Source organism: Halyomorpha halys, unplaced genomic scaffold (genome assembly GCF_000696795.3).
Source record: "Halyomorpha halys isolate HHAL.00 unplaced genomic scaffold, Hhal_1.1 Scaffold263.1, whole genome shotgun sequence".
Lineage (NCBI taxonomy): Eukaryota > Metazoa > Arthropoda > Insecta > Hemiptera > Pentatomidae > Halyomorpha > Halyomorpha halys.
This window is the reverse complement of record NW_027105032.1, coordinates 712,410-733,004: the sequence shown is the minus strand read 5'-3', so window position 1 is coordinate 733,004 and position 20,595 is coordinate 712,410. Positions and strand designations below refer to the sequence as shown.

The 20,595-nt window shown below is 29.1% G+C and overlaps 1 protein-coding gene across 3 annotated transcripts; it reads right to left on the bottom strand.

Moving 5' to 3' along the window:
- Nucleotides 1-321: 321 nt before the first annotated feature.
- Nucleotides 322-20,584, bottom strand: LOC106680467 (dyslexia-associated protein KIAA0319-like protein). Of its 3 annotated transcripts, XM_014420203.3 has the most exons (18): nt 19,735-20,584; nt 19,501-19,634; nt 18,029-18,198; nt 17,765-17,835; nt 16,580-16,736; nt 15,476-15,658; nt 14,862-15,090; nt 14,252-14,480; nt 13,335-13,479; nt 13,144-13,255; nt 12,918-13,066; nt 11,189-11,379; nt 7,466-7,565; nt 7,074-7,385; nt 5,925-6,026; nt 3,898-4,059; nt 3,547-3,618; nt 1,494-1,636 (listed from the first exon to the last, which is right to left on the bottom strand). In XM_014420203.3, the coding sequence occupies exons 1-18, from the start codon at nt 20,008-20,010 to the stop codon at nt 1,620-1,622; spliced, it is 2,811 nt and encodes a 936-aa protein (XP_014275689.1). In that variant the 5' UTR covers nt 20,011-20,584; the 3' UTR covers nt 1,494-1,619. The 3 variants fall into 3 exon arrangements, with proteins under 3 accessions (XP_014275688.1, XP_014275689.1, XP_024215022.1); XM_014420202.3 differs by lacking the exons at nt 1,494-1,636; nt 3,547-3,618 and adding an exon at nt 322-996 and having other exon boundaries at nt 19,735-20,581; XM_024359254.2 differs by lacking the exon at nt 3,547-3,618 and having other exon boundaries at nt 19,735-20,583.
- Nucleotides 20,585-20,595: the final 11 nt, after the last annotated feature.

Here is a 20,595-nt window from a genome sequence, read left to right as displayed (position 1 = left end):
AATTTATTTGAAAGGCTTAGGACAATAGTGTTAAGTAATTTGGAAAAACACATCTGTGAGAATTTGAAAATTTACTGAAAATATCAAGTGAAAAAGGCATTTGGAAACTGGATCAAATGAAAAAGTATGACTGAATGAATTACCAAAATAACAAGGAATACACTTACAAAGAATGAAGTTTTTCAGAGGTAGTCGAGCACCAAGCGCTGGAACACTTGACATAGAATGACCCATAAAGTGTAGAGGAAAAGTGGGAACAAAACGAAATGAAGCATAAATATTTTTGAAACATTCATTGTAAAGGACTAAATACAAATAATATATAATATAAAATAGTTTATTGATACAAATTACAAAGTGATTATATACTTCATTTTCTCACATTGAAAAAAAAGACAACACAAACAAAAAGATCAACCTATTTAGGAAATAAATAGAAACTTTAAGAGGTAATTATTTTACTATGAATAAATTAAGGTTCACAAGGAAAGTTAAAATGACTAGAACGTTTATAACAATTAAACTTAGACACTAAATCTATATCTTCAATACAAATCCAATCTTTTCAAGGTGGATAACAGCCAGAATTAAAAATATAGGTAACAGAACACATGTTCTTTTAGATATATATTTTCAAAGCAATCTTAACTAACAACAAAATTTTTTTGATCTCCAACATTTGTTCAAGAAGAGAATAAGGAAAATTATTTCATTAAAATTAAAAAGGATTTGTGCTCAAATAATCTTTATTAAGCATCAAATGGCACTCGTTTAAAATTTTTCCGTTCTTATACCTCATCCATTCAAAATAATTAAGCATTCCGCTTAAGCAGTTACAAATTCCTGTATGATGCTGATGTATGTTTTAAGTTTTTACCCTTCTCTCTGGCTTATTAAAGCCATTTCTTTTAACACCATTAGATTTTCCATGACGATTTTCAAAAAGAACGTCCGAATCTGTTTCACTATCAGAAAGAGTGTCTTTAGTCATTGGCACTGAAAATAAATAAAAACAAAATATGATTAAAGCCTTTTCATACATCAAATCAATGTACATGATTTTGAGAGATACTGAATATTATGACATGTTTAAACCATTTTGATGTATGACCAATTTTATAAACATTGATCAATTAACAATAAGAAAAGAGAGATAAAAATTAAATCCATTTTGAATCACTTAAAAGAGCATTTATATTCTTGAAACTTCTATTGTTTAATAATGGCTGTCACAATTTCAAATTTTAGGTTTCTAAACACTAAATGAAAACAAAAATAATGCATAGTAAAACATGAGGATTATTATTATAATTTTTTTTTTTTATATCCATGCTATGGTCACTTTCATAAGCATTTTCTTAATTGAATGCAACAGTGGTAAAAGATTTCACTAAATAAATAACAACCTAAATGAAGTAGACTGAATAGACAAAGTTTTTAATCCAGTAATTAATATATAAATATCTTAATTACAAAACAAATAAGTTCACAAACATAATTTAAAATATTTATTCAAGATATAATTATTGGCCATCAATATTTTTTCCATTTTAAAGAACATTCCTATTTCATGGAGGAGAGAATGATTTGTCATGAAGGGTGATTTCTGATCACTTGACTTATATCGGTTCCTCATCTGTGAACGTAAATTTATTTATGATATTTACATCTATAATTAAAATTTTAAACTAGATATAACATGATGAAATTTATATTTACTATTTCATACAGTAATATTTCATTACGAAAGCTGTGAAAAAATTTTCTGCTCGGAAAAAAAATCAGCATTATCATTTTTATACTTAAAAAAAAAATTATTGCATCATTGTAGAGACATGTCTCAACAATCGTTTTGAAGAACCTAAGAAAAAATTGGAACGAGATGATTTGGTAGAGAAATGATGCGTGGAAAAACTTTCGATGGTATGAAGTATAAATGCACTTTAACTCTTCATAATATGATGATCCTGAAGATGAATCATACAAAGCAATTAATTAAACATTTTATACAGTTTTTTTTTTGACTTATGAGATATCACAACTTAAGTGTTGATTTGTGACATCAAAAGATATTAATTACCACCAAATGAAGGTGTCATCTGTATGACTTAACTAAAGTAAATTGATAACGCAATAGTTATACACTTGTAAGCATATAATATGATTTCCTATATAGTATGTGTAATAAAATTTAAGTAATTTGTTGAAAATAATTACTTTTAACTCACAACAGACAAAAAACTGTTATTTAGTCATTCAAATAAGTAAAGGTCTACAAAGAGGGCTGAAATTCCAGAATTAATTAAATAATTTTAAACGGTTTAAGTTTTAATTTTTATTGCTACCCACTTACACCACATTCTCTGTGGTTAATTACTATGATCAACAAACCCAAACATAAAATGGAAATATATTATTAAAAAAAGTAGGTTTTAGAGAGTTGCCTAAATGCCATTATAAAAAATGGGATAATTAAGAAGAAAATAAAGAAAAATAAAAACAATACAATTTATAAATAAAAAATATGTAAAAGATCACAATAAGACAAAATATGCCTTTTTTTTTACAAATAAAAATAACAATAAAAACTATCATAAATGTAAAAACAAAATGGACTTATTATGTTTGATCATGTCTCTATATTTTTTCTATTGAACCATGACCATAATTTTTAACAATATTTAATAAAATAAATTCTTTTATTTTTTCATTTTTAAAATTTTTTTTTGACAAAAACCTCTTTGACACAGTGTTATTGTGATGAACAGAGTACCTCAGTAATTATTATCGGAGACATTATTATGGGTTCCTATCATAATAATTGAAAAACCAGAAAAGGTGGGAACTTTGAGAACCTATTTCAAACTATTAAAATTGTTTTCAAGGAGGTTATTTGAACTGAAGCCTTTGTTTAAGTTTGCAAATGTAAAAGAAGGAAAGAAGAGAACTGGTTTGTAAAAGTTTAAATCTAAGAAAAAATTATATAGAAAAGGTTGTATGGGACAAAGACAATTAGCCTGCATTTTTAAGATTTGAAAAAAGAAAATGACATCAATATGAAGGTATCCTTGAAAATGGCCCAAGGGTCGAAACGTTGGAAAAGTTATAAAGAATAAAGTTGAGGGGAAAAAAGGATCAAATTTGTTTTAAATTAAGAATAAACTAAACCACTCTCAAACAAGACTATATAAAATAATTAATCTAAAATTGCTTATATAAGTTATTTACGAAAGTAATTTTACCAAAAATTTAAGAAGAGAGCTAATTTCTGGAAAAATTCTTTCGACCACTAGAAAGTTGGAATTTAATTTTATTTTGCCCCTAATAAGTTGTAGCAACACTCCTGAGCTCTGAGTATAATACTTATCCATATCAATCAATAGGAGTTAACATATTGTGTTTTTCTGAAAGCAATAGTGGATTTTCCCACTTTTTAAGTCGAATGATAATGATTCATTTTTTAAATGTCAAGTGATGACGGATGTACAATAAACACCCATAACTATAGAAAAATAAAATAAATATGATAGATGATATTAAACGAACCTATGTGGACCTCTTTTTTAAGAAAGGTGGGGGAGCAGGAGACTTCATTAGAAGATCTTGCTAAAGATAATGCTAAACACAAACATTTTTCATTAATAACTGCTAACTTACCATGAAACCTATATATCAAATATTTTTTGTTTTACAGTGACTAAATCTAGCTTTTGGAAGACGATCAAATAGTATATGTATTATTTCCACAATTATAAAAATTAAATATTAAATAAAAAAAAACTAAAAAAACTGACATTACTTTGTGATCGATAAAATTTATGCCCTAAAATGAAACTGGTAATTAACATAAAAATTCACATATTATATATAAGTATACATATGCCTAAAATAACTCACATCTAACTTGCTCTGTACTTTCCAAAAGAGCATAACGAGTTTTATCGTTAGGAGTGTGAGGATGGCAAAGACGTGAACACAGGCAAATGATACCCCATACACCGCTTATTACCAGAAGCAGGAGACTCAAAAGTGCTATTCCAACGTACAAAATGCTCCAACCTAAAAATAAATAAAAAAATATTTATAAATTTGTTTTCTGTTTATTATCCTGAATACATTTGATCCTTAGAATAAGACTTAATATTTATTTTTAAAAGTCCTTTTTTAATTCCAAGAACCATTTGACTTAGCATTTAATTAAAGATGATATAGTTTACTACTGGCGAAAATAGTTGAAATCTAATAAATAAAATATTAATAAAAAATGATAAATTTAATCCAGCCCAAGTATCTAGAATGGGGAAAAATATCTGGCAACTACATAACTGAGTATAACTTCCTCACCATTACTATTGGATAGGTAGGTACATAATTACTTATATTTCAAGGTTTAACATTTTTTTTTTTTTACTCATGAGATGTCCTAACTTCCTCAAGTAGTAACCACCACATGTTCCTATTCTGTGCCACTTCCATTCAGTTTAAGATGTTCAAATATTCCCTGGCATCATTGGCCACATAATCTACCCACCTCTGTCAGAATCCTCTTAGGAGTCAAAGTTTCATCCATTTTGGTGGGATGTACAGCTTATCTGAGCCTTCAAAGCTTGATAAAAAAAAATCTTGCTCCTGATTGCTTTTCTACCACCATTTTTTGTTTTCATAAACACCCGCCATAAATTTTGCACAACACTTTTCATTCAAATATAGGAGGAATTAGTATCTGGCATGTCTCTGGGCCATAACAGTACAGGACAAATAAGAGTACTACAAATTATAACTTTTGTTCACGAGTCCAAAAGTAAAAATTATAGGCAACCTATATTCTCCTCCTGATAATATCTAATTTAAGAATAAACTTTTATTTTTTAATAAATTTGATTGGTCATTTCAGAATTAAAATCTAATCGTGCCAAGAAAAATACTTTTGCATATGGTTAAGAATGTAGATGATGGAATATATACTACAGCAATAATCCCCATCTTCTAACACTATACATTATTTAGTGTTATTTGATATTCTATACATTTCATTTTGTATACTGATTTACAATTAAAACTCTACAAGACTTGAAATCAATAAAAATAAAATGTATAATTATCCACATTCAATTCACAACTGATTTGTCATTAGTGATATTTGGTCGTTTCCTATAGATGATCATTATACTGCCTCATATATTAATTTTCTTAAAAATACAACATAAAAAATACTGATTTATAATGACTGATCAGATTTGATGATGTAATTACACATCACTTATTAAGTAAATACTATTTAACTAAAGACATCTGGTAGGTTTGTAGTGAATTATGAACTGGGTGGCACTGTACAATAGTAGTAATTAATATCGGAATGATATACTGAATATGCTTAAGTATAGGATTTGGTAACTCTCTAACCATTCATTGTAACAAACCTAATAAAAATAAAAATTATATTTTAATAAAATAAATAATTCAAATTTTATCCATTATAGTCTCAAAACCTCTTATTTCTCTTATAAGTCTGATGTTTCGGCCAATCTGGCCATCTTCAGGGACAATCTACTTAATATAACTTTGAAACTATATAATATAATAGATTGTTGTGATAAAAGACTAAGGAATAGTGTCTGCTGATGAATGATTTTGACTTTGTTTTAAGTGATATTTGACTAATTAGAAATTGATGTTTTTGACCTGGGCAGAATAGCCTGCATGGAGTTAGAGTTTTTTAAATTATATAGTTTCAAAGTTATATTAAGTAGATTGTCCCTGAAGATGGCCGGATTGGCCGAAACGTCGGACTTATAAGAGAAATAAAAGGTTTTGAGACTATAATGGATAAAATTTGAATTATTTATTTTTAAAAAATTACCAGTCTCAAGAAAATATTAAGATTATAAATAATTATATTTTAAATTAAATAATTTGATATCTACCACAGTTGGATTCTCCATCTCCAATGTATTTCTGAATCATATCTTGCATCCAGAATGCTTCACAAAAGCATTGCCTTGTTTCTTGATCACAGACACCATGGCCTACAAAAAAAAAAAATAAACAAAAAAAATGAATAGTGAAATAAAAATAGGATTTCTTTAATACACAATTGTAATTCAGTGACCAAAACGCTAAGCAGATTCTATAAATTCAATCTGCGTTGCTGTGGTTTGTTGTAATATTAATGGATTGCTTTATATCATATTTAATGCATTGCTTTATTATATTTTAATTCAAAAAGGATTCACTGGTCTCCTGTTCTTTAAAAACAATAATTTAATAGATTAGAAAGTATATTTATTAACACTGTTATGGTTCTTAGTTTGAAATAGTATTTTCAAAAGCCTAGTTTTACCATAGTGTTAGGTAAAAAGTGTTATCAATAACATAAACTGTGTTTCTATGTTATATGCAACAAATAACTGACCTCACAGCAGCATTGTGAAAGAAGTAAATAGGTTATTAAATAAAAAAATAATCTTTTGTTACAGCAGACAATAGTACAATTTTTCACAATATATACTAACTAGAAGCATATTATTAAATCAAAATGAATATATTAGGTTGAGTCCTAAGTAACTTCCAATGCAGCTAAGTAGAATCTATTGTTCAAATCTACCTGCTATGAGTTACCATTACAACAAGTTTTTGTTATGACTATTTAGACAAGGCTTCAGTTAGTCTTCTGTCAACTGTTTTGTGTAATAGATGCTATGTTAAACTTTTTTTTTTTACCTCTGAAAAGGAGGGTTGGTTAAAAAGCACATATTCATCATCTAATGCTTTGGGAATTTAAACAAGGCAATAGTGCTTAGGGCACAGCTGAAAAAATATGCAGTGTATATGGTGAAGGACCAATAACTGATCGGGCAGTTGTAAATTGGTTTATAAAATTCCATTCTGGAGCTAGGACCTTGAAAGATGAACCGAGGGCAGGATGTCCTTCCAACTTTGATGACAACCTTTAAAGGTAACATTGGAGCAAAATCCATGTCAGTCAACAAGAGGTATAGCAGAAAGGTTGAATACATACAATACAAGTTACTTATGACTCGACCTATTAGATTTATAAATAAATTATTTAATACCTGAACAGTTGTTTTGACATATAGTAGTTTGTATTTTGACGACAGATATCTGAAGCAGAAAAGAGTCTTGAGCGAGTTTACTACTCAGTGTTCTTACAACTTCTGGTCCAGGAACTGATCCCGCAGTACCTGTCACGAAGAACATGAGAACAGCTCGCCCTATTTGGTCAGTTCTTACATCTCTTACAATCAAGCGAGAGGCATCTCGAAGTAACATCCCTAGTTTGACAAGGACAGAGTCTTTCTGGTTCTCACTCAACTTGCTCGCTTCAATGTTAAGTGTTAGCTCAACCAAGTTCATCATTTCAGGGTCTGGATAAAAAATGTCAACCAAAACTTTAGTTCTCTTCATAAAACTGAATAAAAATAAGTTCAATTTCAAAATAACACACCAGGCTTGACGATTATGGAGACAGTATCTTCACTAGATTCTCCTTGGTCATCTGTAACGTGAAGTTTGAACTCATACCGTCCAGCAATTACGTTTGTCACCTGCATAATGAAACTATTTTTTTCAAATGTTAAACAATAATAAAAATTGCATAAGTATTGTTACACCAAAGAATTGATAAAATTTGATCTGCAAGTGATTATAATTTACTTTAAAATAGGCAACCCAATTTTTTCATTTATTCATTTATCTATATTCAACTGACCTAAGCAGTTGGCTTCAAATTGTAGTTAGAAGTGGTAAATTTAATCAGTTAACCAAAATTGACCTATCATCCAATAAGCACATTAGTGCAACATCAAGTATAAGTAATAACAATAACCCGAATGTTAGACACAATCCCATAAATAGCACTTACATTCTTACATAACGCCACTAATTACAAATTCCTATTAAACGATTTAAACACATTATGTTTCGGACCTTTCACAACCCAGTTAACTACAGAAGACTATAGAACTACGAATAAGCATTATAACGAAGAAAAAATAGAATACTACACATTTTCTACAGATAAAAATTTGACCGCACCCGGATCATATTCCATTTATCTATTCACACGGTCAATCAACAATTTTCCTATAAAAATAAATATTTGAACGTAGTTATCAGAAAGGTTCCCTATAGTATTACAGAAAAGGAATTAAAGGTTGAGTTACAATCAAAACAATTCAAAGTTATTTACGTATCAAGAATACTGGATAAAGATAAAAAACCTATTCTCTTGTGTTCAATATACTGAAAAGGCTAAAGATATTTTTAAACTTAACAATTTATTTTCCGCTATAATTACTGTAGAACCTAAACATGAAAACAATGATATTTAATTCTCTCCTGACTAACTGCGCTTTACTACTAAATCAAATATTATTCCATTAATTCTGAAATTTTTATTTTTTGTCTATTGGTACAGAATTAAAAAAACTAAAAATTTTAAACTGGAATGCTGATAGCATATCTTCTCAAAGAAATGAATTAAAAATTTTCCTTGAATCAAACTTTATCGTAATAGCTTGCGTAACTGAGACACATTTATCCCAATACATCATATTGAAAATCCTAGATTACAAAATTTTACGTAATGGCAGAGATTGTTTGACTCCTTCCAATGGTGTAGCCTTAATAATCAAAAACAATATTACCTTCACTGAAAATATTATTTCCAACATAGTTAACATCGAGGTTGTTTCGGTTCGTTTACACTCGCCTCCCTCTACTGTCGTCACAGCAGTTTATAAACCTCAGAATAAAAAATTACTTCAAGACGAAATTTTAAAACTGTTACCACCAGGGAACCATACATTAGTTTTAGGAGACATAAACAGTAAGAATATTTACAGAGGATGCTGTAAATCAAATTTTAGCAGAAATACTTTGCTTGACATTTGTTCAAGGGAAAACATTCAAATACACGCACTAACAGAAACACTTCAAATGAACCTACTTTTTACAGATCGGGCTGTAAACCTGACATTCTGGATATTGTATTGACAAAAAATTTAAGATTTCCTCTCTCATCTCAAATGATCACAGCTTTAAATTCGGACCATATCCCTGTATTAATTAATTTCTCAACTGAGATACACAAGAAACGAAGAGACAATCCCTGATTAATGGAGTGATAAACTGGGAAATGTACGAAATTCTAGTCAATGATTAGTACATGTACATGAAGCAACTGTATGACCCTTCCAGTTAAAAGGAAAAACAATCTCTGGCAGCTGCCCAAATCCTATTAAAATTAAAGAAAAAATCAAGCAAGGAGACAGTGGATGTGCACTAGAAACCCTGTTCACAAAAAGAAATGGAACCACCTCAAACACGAAACAAAAGAGGATCTGGACGATTGGGCATATACTAAATATCAAAGATATGTAGAAGATTTAGACCCAAAGGATCAATCATTGTGGAAGCCTAAGCGGTGTCTACTGAATAAATATGAAAAAATTCTAAGTCTTGTAGACAGTGATGAATTCATCACCAGTGACGCTGAAAAAACTGGAGTGTATGCAAATTTCTTTGAGAAAACGTTCTAATTTAGATAATGATGAAATTGACAAGTATCTAAGTGTCCCTCTCACAACAGTTTAGTTCCAACCTAATTTCGTGACCCCAAAAGAAATCCAAGAATTGATTGAAAGGGTTATAATAAAGAAAAGTCCTGGACGTGATTTGATCCCAGTCACAGCAATTAAAATGTTACCCGGGAAAGCTGTTGTTTTCATAACATCAATTTTTAACAGTTGCCTGTGTACTGGATATTTTCCTGATACTTAGAAAAAAGTGGAACTTGTAGAAATTCACAAGCCTGGTAAAAAAACTATACTAATCTGCAGCTATAGACTCATCAGTTTGTTACCTATTCTTGGAAAATTGCTGGAATCAGTTATAAAAAAACATCTTTCTTCTTCTTCTTTTTTTTTTTTTTAAATGCATCGAGATTATTCCAGATTTTCAATTTGATTTTGAATATAGTCATTCCACTTCTCACCAACTGGCAAGACTATCAGAATTTAAAATAAACGGTTTTGAATTGAAGAAGCACACCCTGGTAACTTTCTTGGACTTCCAACAGGTGTTCGATAAGGTCTGGCATCAAGGTCTCATATAAAAGCTAAAGGGGGTGGACACTCCAAAGTACTTATACAACAATCTGAGCTCATTCCTCAATAGCAGAACATTTTCTGTGAGAATAAATGACTACCCACAGACATATCTATGCCGGTACTCCACAAGGTTCAGTCCTTTCCCCTGATCTGTTCAACTCCTATGTTCACGACATAATGGATGATTAGTCTGAACTTAGAAAAATGTACTTCAAAAGTTTTTAATCTCAGACGCCCACCAGACCCACCAGAACTGATCCTCAAAGGTAAAACTTTAAAATGGAATCCAGACAGTGAAACATTAAGATACCTGGGCATTCAAATTGATCACCACCTTACCTGGAACCACTATTTCAACATCAAACAAATTCAAACCTTAAGGTCAGCAATACTATATCCTATCCTAAACAGAAAATCCAAATTAAAATCAGAAACAGATACTTATTTTTAAAACAATATTCAGGCCACTGCTGATGTATGGCTGTGAAGTTATGGGAGCGGCATCCTTTATGAAAAGGAAAAAACTACAATCTTTTTAAAATAAAGTCGTAAGAATTGCAGTGGATGCTCCTTGGTTTGCAAGAAATAGCCAATTGCACGGGGAATTACAAATAGAGACAACGGAAGATTACATAAAAAAAAAGAATATTTTTTATTAAGAATTAATATTTTAATCTATTTATTTTATCTTAATTTTTTGCTTTATTTATAATAATGCTTATAGTTAGGGGTGTCTTTTGTATGAGGCTATACTCCCATAATTAATTGTTAAAAAAAAATGTACCTCTTACATTAACAATTTAAGGCCCACAGCAGGCCAATCTGGTATTAAATGAAAAAAAAACTGACCTAAGCCCAGGTTTATATCTATAGAAGTAAACCAAATTCAAACCCAAAATGAATTCCATACCTCTGCTGTTCCAAGACTCATCTCTGTATAAACTCGGAACCGTGACTGAGTGTATGTTTGGTCAGTTCATTTGCACTTAGTGTTAAAAACATATGTTTATACTCAATTAATCCAACATAAAAGAAATAAGTTTAAACAAAGTAAATACCATTAAGACAGGAGTCGTGTCTGAGTTATCAATAATTTTTCCTAGAGCTAGGCTAGAGGACTCTCTTGTCCATTGCCACTTTGCTATTCCGAGATCATCACTTGATTCTGAACCATTTACTACCATCACAGCAACTGGCATGACTAAAGTTTGATCGCCACCGGCATTCGCTTTTGGAGGAGCATTTTTATCTAGAAATGACAAATTTTTTCATAACATTAAAATTAACTACTGTTAAATAATTTCAATAATCTTTATTTAAGAAAAAAGCAGCTAAGAATAATATTCAACAGAATTAACAAATGAGAGAAGTTGAGGTTCAGATTGATTTACTTCAAGACCATTCAGATAAAAGTTAAATTTTCATTATGAATAGGCGATAAGAGTTAATAGAATAAATTTAATTTATATAATTTTACATTTAATAATTGATTTTGTATTTATTATTTTTATTAAATAAGTGAATGCCATCTTCAAAACTATATTTTAGATCTGAGAATAAGTAAAAACTATTAAATTTTTGTTTTATTTACTTTAAATTAATCTAGAATATTGCAATATGTAGATGATTGGCCGTATAATTTCAAATATGAAGAAAATGGTCAGGGTTGCCGTCAAAAAACTATTTTTGTTCTTTTTGACCACCACCCTGACCATCTTCTTCATATTTAAAATTTTATACTTCAAATATGTAAGTTAGGGTTTCATCTATGTCTAATGTTAAACATTAGAATCATTGCAAATATATTAGAAAAGCAATTAAGTTCAACTGCAGAAAGATAAATTTTATCTATCACTTCTGAAAAATGAGGATTTAGGACTAAATATTTAAAAATAAAAAACTTATTTAAACTTGATTTGTCTTCGATTCCTGTTAAATAAAGATTCCTGATCTAGATTCTCGCAGATCAAACCCTTATACCAGTTAATCTACTCTGTACCGATAACTTAATTATAGAAGTAGTTAGAGAGATTAGACATGACTGGACTGGCTGATGCACTTGATCTGAGGGAACCACTAATAAATGCAAGCACTAAACATTACAAAGCCCAAGATGAATCAAATAGTTATATTAAAACCTGTAAATTTTCAAGAATTATAGAAGTAGTGCTCACCCTTATCTCTTTAAAATAATAAAATATTAAAGTGGTAAAAAATATAAACAAAAAGAACACGGAAGAATTTTTAAAAATTTAAATATAAAAGATTTTATATATGTATATATAGTTGACTGTAAAAATTGATATATAAGAAGATAGTCAGGGTTTAGGTCAAAAGTGAAACAAAAATAGTTTACAACTATTTATTTTCCAACGTTTCGTCCCACTTTGCAGGGCTTATGTATATATGTATATATAGTTGACCGTAAAAATTGATATATAAGAAGATGGTCAGGGTTGCGGTCAAAAGTGAAACAAAAATAGTTTACAACTATTTATTTTCCAAAGCCCTGCAAAGTGGGGCGAAACGTTGGAAAATAAATAGTTGTAAACTATTTTTGTTTCACTTTTGACCGCAACCCTGACCATCTTCTTATATATAAAAGATTTTATGTTTTATTAATAATGACCTCATTCTTTTTTTTTTATTTTATGTTTAACTTCTTTCATTTTTCATAACAGAGAATAGACCTTAATATAGCTTGTTTTATATCACTCAATATTATTTTAAAAAAAAAATAAGAAGGTTTAATTAAAATATAACAAACAATTTCAAAATGAGACTAACTTTGAGTTACAGATACGGCAACAAAAGATGAAGCTGAGTTATCATTTTCATCTGTAACTGTCAGCTGAAACAAGTAATCTCCTTTGGTCAAACTAGTCACGTTTCCCTGAGTAGAATTGGCCGATTCAATTATAGCCTTTCTGGGGCCACTGGAAAGGAAACGATCATTTAATAAAAACTTTTTGTAAACAATAAACTGCTCAAATATATATTTCATCATAGTTACCTTATTTGTTCCCAATACCACTTGACAATGCCAATATCATCAGAGCTTTGTGAACCGTTAAGGATAGTCCAAGTCCGGGGTAGAGCAATTGTTATATTTGAGCCTGCATTGGCTAAAATACAGAAAAACAGACTTGTAATCTTTTACTAATTAAAAATGGTATTCCAAAATAAAATAATTATTGTTTTTACCAATAGGAGGTTTATTTGTAGGAGGTTTGACAAAAACATGGACATCGCTGCTCGAAGACTGTCCAGCATCATCGGTAACTTTCAGAACGAATGTGTACATTCCTTCTTCCAAATGTGACAGTTGGAGGTAAGGTGTATGGGTATTCTAAAATAAATAAAATTAAATCATGCAGACTTTTTTTTTTAGGATGTGTACAATAATTTGAAATTATATATCTTGACTGATATTTATTTTACTCTTGTAATAGTTTATTATTATAAAATAATAGATTCATTACGATAATTGACATTAATCCTTGATGACTTTTCTTTTTTGATATATGAGTTTATTTCTAATTCACATATAGTTAGATTCCGAATAACTGATTAAGGTTCAAAATTTTGGCAATCTGCCTTGATTCCTGCTTCAATACATAGATCTTCCCCTCCTACAATATAGAAAGGGATTTGTACAAATAAACTCAAGTTAGTACGAAAGAAAGGGTCCAAAAATAAAAATAATTAAAAAAATATTATACATCAAGATTGTACCTAAGGGAAATTACTGAATTATTGTATAAACCTTAGACAACTGGTAAGGGTATTAAAGAGTTCTTTAAATATGTTAATATCAGTTAATGATGTATTTATTTTGCTTGAATATACCAGTACCCTCATTCTACAAATTATATTTAAATGAAACTATTATTTATAATTGATATCAATGCTCTCAATTTTAATGAACTTGGTTTATGTTTTTAGTCATTATAAATTTGATATGATGTTTGGATAGAAATATTTTACTAAACAATGAACTAAGTGCTGGATCATGTTGAACTCTGAAATGATGAGTAATAGATTTAAAAAAAAAAAACTGATAGAAAGGATTAATGATAAAAAAATCTATAAAATAGAAGAACATAAAATATGATCAATACCTGCATATCAACAGCTTTGTCCTGGTCGCCAGGGCTTTTAGTCCATTCCCAAGAGGCAATCCCTTTATCATCAGTGCTTAAGTTACCGTTCAGTGTAACATTATTTTTAGGAAGGTATATAACGATGGACGGTCCAGCATTTGCTTCTGGCGGATAGTCTGGAACTTCTAAAACTGTTATATTAGCGATGGTTGAATTTATCGCTCCATCAGTGTCTGTCACTGTGAGTCTAAAAATAAATTCAAATAATTAGCAATTAAAAAAATATTAACATACACCTTACTACCTCATTATATCAGTTGTCATAAACTATTATATCTTCTATTTAAGATTAGCTTTAGTTAATCTTAAATAATTATTTTATAAATTAAGTCTGATAAAACTAAGTTTAAAAGTGCCTTTTTGCATTAAAGATGAAGCTTAAATCTTGAATATGTGACTAACTATTAAAGTTTAGAACCTGATTATAGGGTATGTAGCAGTCATATTTAATAAAAAGAAGCAAAAGACTGAGATCAACGGTAAACAAAAATATAAATATTTATGCGTTGGGTCTAAATGAATGCCTTAGTAGGCAAGGTGTTATAAAATAAGCTAATAAGTAACTTACTTGAATGTATAATTTCCAGCTTTATGAAGGTCTTTAAGTTGCAAGGTTTGTGTCTCGCTGAGATTTGGTTGATATCCCAGTGGCCCTTGCTGAAGATCCCAGTGGTATTTGACAATACCATTATCATCCTTGCTAGATGATGCGTCAAGAACTGCCAAAGAAGTGGGCAGTTTTACAGTCTGATGAGGAGGTAAAACTATTGCCACTGGTGGATCATTGTCTCTTTTTTCTAATAAAATATATACTTGCTTTAATATCAAAATATTTATTTTTATTATTAAAAAAATTTAAATATTTTTTTGAAGTATTAACGTCCCATGTATGTTTAATTTCTGAAAACAGTTTTCTTAATTTGGAATGTGTGTTTTGAAAAGGAAACATCTCATATTAACTTTTGAGGAGAAAGTAATGATAATAAATCGTCTTGAGAGAGGTGAACCTACAACCAAATTAGCTGTAGAATTCAATGTTGATAGTTCTAATATCTCTGATACAGATAAAAATTTGAATTCTATAGCTTCCATTAACAAGCTCAAAGTTAGCAAATAATATTTCAAACATAGCATAAATCATCCACTATATATCAATGTTAAAAATATGACAATGTTACATACGTGGCAGAACTGTAACATTCGCTGTTTGAGATCCAGAAACTCCTGGACCAGTAACAGTCACTTTGAACGTATATAGACCCTCAGTCAGATTTTTAAGTTTTAACCTTCCTCCATTTTTCTCGACAACAGTATTAGTACTTCCATTTGGCTGGGTCAGTAGCTCCCATTTATAGTTGTAAGTATCTGCAAACAATCTGTTTTATAAAGTTTTTTGTTTTTTTAAAATTCATAAATGAACCAAATTATATTAATATTAAGCCTTATATTAAATGGGATTTCCTTTATTTTTAAAATTAATATAAAATTATTCCTGATGGAATTCAATTAATTAAGCAACATATTATATAAAAAGAAGAGTGAGTGTGTTTGTTTTTATAGAAATCTACAACTTTTTTCTGAGCTGAAGAATGTTTTAAAAAAATACTCACTCCCACTTCTTCTCTTCCTCAATACAGCGTTTGGTTGGACATTTATTAATGAATTTGGTCATTAAATTTTCAGGAAAAGAGAAAACTACTTCTACATCTGAATAAAAAAAACATTTCCTTTACTGAATCCTTTACACAAAACTTGACTGTGATAAGTTTATCAAGTTTAGTACAAAACCTATTTTGATTGGCATTTCTTTGTGAAGTGAAAAGTTTTAGCAGAAAAATTAATGACATCGTACTGTCTGTTAAATCTGACCTTTGATCGAAATAAGAAGAAAATTATTAGTTGAAATTTTGAAAAAAATAAAAAACAAAACATAATCACCACAAATAAACCCAAAATATAACCACAAATAAAGCCTGAGCAATTTCCGGAACTTCAGATTGTTTGTTTATGAAAACTTTAAATTTATTTGTTCTGTTTACTGTAAAATATTGATCTTTTGTGGATAATAATGGAAGGAACATTCCATAAAATACATGAAGCCAAAAGTTTAGTTTAGTTAATTTTTAAACAGGTATTAATATTTAAAAACAGTGTTTGATTTCAGGATGGATCATCCTGTAGTCTAGAGCTCAAACCATAGTTGGCCATAGTGGCTTCCATAAATTACTAGTAAAAATGAAAAAAGTAATTCAATTTTTAAACATTATATTCAAAGTATAAACATACCAGATGCTTCAGCAGGAACAGTAAATGCAGATAACGTAACTTCATCTTCAGGTAAGCGAACTTGTTTTGATATCACTGATACAGTTATAATCTCATTAGGAGTGGGCGTAGGTGAGACAGACTTATCTTCTTCTGTCTGCAAACTGCCTACTTGCAACTATATGTAAAAGTTAATTAGAAATAACTATAAGCACATATGGATAATTTAAAATTTAATCAAAAGTACTGTATAAGATGACAATGAAGGAGAATTATTAAGTTTTTAAATCATTTAAGAAACAAATTTTTTGTAAAAAAAGTAAGTTAGTTTTTCAGGTGCATTTTTTTTCTTAAATATTTTAAAGTGTATATTATCCTTGAAAATAATAGCTTCATTTTTCAATGTAGCAATGAGAGATAAGTATATAATATACTATAAAATATAAAATTTATAAATAGCTAATAATCATTTCACTAAAAGCAAGGTTATTATAATCAATATAAAAAAATACGGGTTTGTGAAAATATTAATTGCATTAACACTTAAAAATAATACACAATGAACCCTCAAAATAATACGGACGTGCATACAGGTTAAATCTAGACCATATTTTGAATAATCTAAAAATAAATCAACAACATGGAATATTTTTATTATTTTGACACAAACATTAAAATGCTAAAATAATACAAAAACTAGGTTATTAAAATAGTTTAGTAAAAATGCAGCTTTCACCAGGCTAAATCCGAAAGTACAGACCTCATTACAAAATATTATGTTAGATGAGAAAAATGGATGTCTTCACTAATCAGTAACAAAAATTAGAGCAAAACTTTTGCTTCTAACTCCACCTCTATAAATGGATCCTCCATTTTTTAAAAATCTTGAGATACGGGGCAAAAAACTACCGATGTTATAGTGGGGTAGAAAAGTATAAATCATTTGGCATGAAGAAATACTTTGAATTCGGTTTAACTGATTATTCCTTAGCACGAAGTTGACAGATAGAAACAAAACCAGTGGGACACAAATGGGAATGATAATTTTTGATTCTAAGGAAATAAATTTTTTCATGTTTATATTTTTATTAAATGTAGGATAGATGAAAGAATTATTTTTTTAAGTTGGATGATATTAAAATTTAATAGGAAATGGTAAGATAAAATTAATTAACATATAAATGAACAAAAAATTACAGCTATTACCTTAACATTTCCAAGAGGTGATATTATTGTAGAAGTCAATTTTGGATGTTTTGGAAAATCACTTGAATTTCCTATGCAACAAAAATTCACAAAAGGAGCACAAATAAAGTAAAAATTGTTAGTAAAAACATGAAAAAGGAGTCTATAATTAACAACTAATAAATAATATAAGTAATAATTAAGATATTATTAGGTGTATACATATTAGGTTGTTATACCTGGGTTAGAGAAATACTAATATAATAAATTTTGATGTTTACTTACCAATACTTGGAACACATGTGTTTAATGCATTTCTTCCATAGCCTGGTTCACATGTACATACATTTGTTTCAGAATTCTTTGAAAGCACACATATTTCATGAGGACCACAGTCATCTGGTTCACAAGTCCTCATATTAACATTATCAGATGCAGCCATCACCAAATCGTCACTAAAAGAGAAATTATTAATTTTTTTCCTCACAAAAACAAAATAATGGTGTTCATTACAAAACTAAACACACTGAATGATTTGTATAAAAAATAAAAATAATGATTACTAAGCAGATATTTATATTTTCTTATGAAGAGGCTAAATTGACCAAAAGGCAATAAGAATACTGTAATTATTATTTATAAATTAAAATGAGGAAGAAAAAAATATTCCCGAGGGTACAGATAATTTAACAATTCATTAAAATAAACAAGGAATCATCACCAATCAACAGGGAAAACTGACTACCTATGCTGGATCATGCCAAGTCTCAAATGATTGGGATATAGCAATGCTTAAAAATAATAATAATAATGAAAACAGACAAGAGTGCATAGAGAAATTTTCTGAGACTTTGATAAGGGAAGTAAAGTAAATTGACTAAGTGATAAATTAATATAAGACAAAATGCATGATAGTAAGTAAAATAAAAAATGTCTTCCAAATAGAGAGGTCAGTACAGTTTTCCCACCAGTTGATATGTTTATGTCCATTAAATACAACAATAGATCTTCATCAAACCAATGTTTTTAAAATAAAGTATTCAGATTTTATATACAGAATATTATAATTTAAACTTATTAATCCTACTTTAATTAACTTACATCTGAATCCTAGAATGAATAACTATTATTATCTTTAGAAAAAAAATACAGTCCTATTGTGAAACATACTTTTGCCATAACTCACAACCTAATCATTAATTATAAGAAGAAAGTGAGGAAAAAATAATTTAGTTTAATTATATCCTTTTTAGTGTATCAACATTTTTTTCTTTCATGCTTGTTAGTTCAATCATCACCTAAAAACTTTCAATCTCTCGAGCAGGTGACTAAAATATAGTTAAATGTTTATTTTGTTTATATTTTAACTCTACACTTTATTAAAAGTAATCATGTCATAATATTGAAAAAATATATACATAAGTGCATTCATAAAATTGTAAAAAATGAATAAAACTGAAGATAAAAATTTCAATATGGCATCAAAATACTAGATTCTAATAGCATCAGATTGTTCCAACAAATACATATAATCCAGATATTAGAGACCAGTATATTAATAAAGATGTATAATGAAATCAAATGACACAAAGGTCATTCGCATTAAACCATAAATGATAAAAAAAAAATTTAAATATCACTAAAATAAAAATTCACTTACTATATTGAAATTCTGATCTATATAAATATTGGTAACATAAGGAATAAACAAATAAGCAATGAGACCTAAAAATATTTATAAATATAGATAAGTATACTTGTCATTATTATCAGTAACGTCTTCAAATTGAGATGACTGAATAGAAGGTCTTACAAGAACCATACTTGATAATGTAAATTTGGGGTCATCCCTAATTACTGGTTCACACAGCTCATCACTTTCACAAGCAATCTGGAACCAAATCAAAATAAATAATCCTTCAAAATGTACAAGATCACAGCCAAATATGAAAAGTAACAAATGGCATCTGGCATAAAGTTTTCATCATTACCTTGAAGCAAGTCGAGTTGAACATAAAAACAACATTGCAGCTCTGTTCTCCACAGCATTCTTCAACGCACTGCTGGAGTGTAGGAGATTGCTTACAAATACTGAAGGTGCCTGCTTTACTACCACCTCTCGGAGCATAATGTTTCCAGACCTTCTTTACAAGAGTTGGGCATAAAATTGACAATTCGGGTCCAAGGTTCAACTGTGATGTAGAATAAGTTGCGAAAAAGAACAACACTGCACAAAAATAAAGCCTTATAAATGCCATCAAAGTCATGTTTATACTAGTTCAGAAGACAAAACTGTTCTTATATCAACAACCCATATCACATCCTTTTAGTTTGAAGGAAGTAGATAAGAAACTGGAGTACAGAAAGGGTTGTGATTATTACAATTAATTTCTCGCAATAATTGCAGCTCTTAAATCATTTTCTAGACATTGTGGTCGAAGCGTTCTCCCTTATCTCTCACACCTCTGGTGTCTTATCAACAGCTGATTACTTTGACATTATTTATAGAAGAAAACAATTTCTGTACCAACATAACATCAAATATTTGTATTTAAACAACAAAACTTACAGTCGGACAATACTACAAATCATATAAATTAATTTACGAGTGTTCGATATTTTTTTCGCAAAAAAAAAACTCTTATGCAATTGATCTTAAAATCTTTAGTTTCGTGGTAAAAACTAAAATCACATTAAAAAACACCACTTTTGAAATTATTCCGATCATATTCGGATGATCTTACTGACAAAGTCGGACATAATAGTGTTTGAAAATATTCTGTACAGGATTAATAAAATAAATTTTGGTAAAAGTTTACTTCAGCTCCTACCATTGGGGGAGTTAACTTTAA

Excerpts from the sequence above, each read along its gene's own strand:
- LOC106680467 (XM_014420202.3), bottom strand. The coding sequence starts at position 20,010 with ATGACTTTGATGGCATTTATAAGGCTTTATTTTTGTGCAGTGTTGTTC. Across the intron at positions 13,480-14,251 it reads ACAAAGCTGTTGATATGCAG|AATACCCATACACCTTACCT; the intron begins GTATTGATCATA and ends TATTTATTTTAG. Across the intron at positions 11,380-12,917 it reads TGCCGTATCTGTAACTCAAA|ATAAAAATGCTCCTCCAAAA; the intron begins GTTAGTCTCATT and ends TGTCATTTCTAG.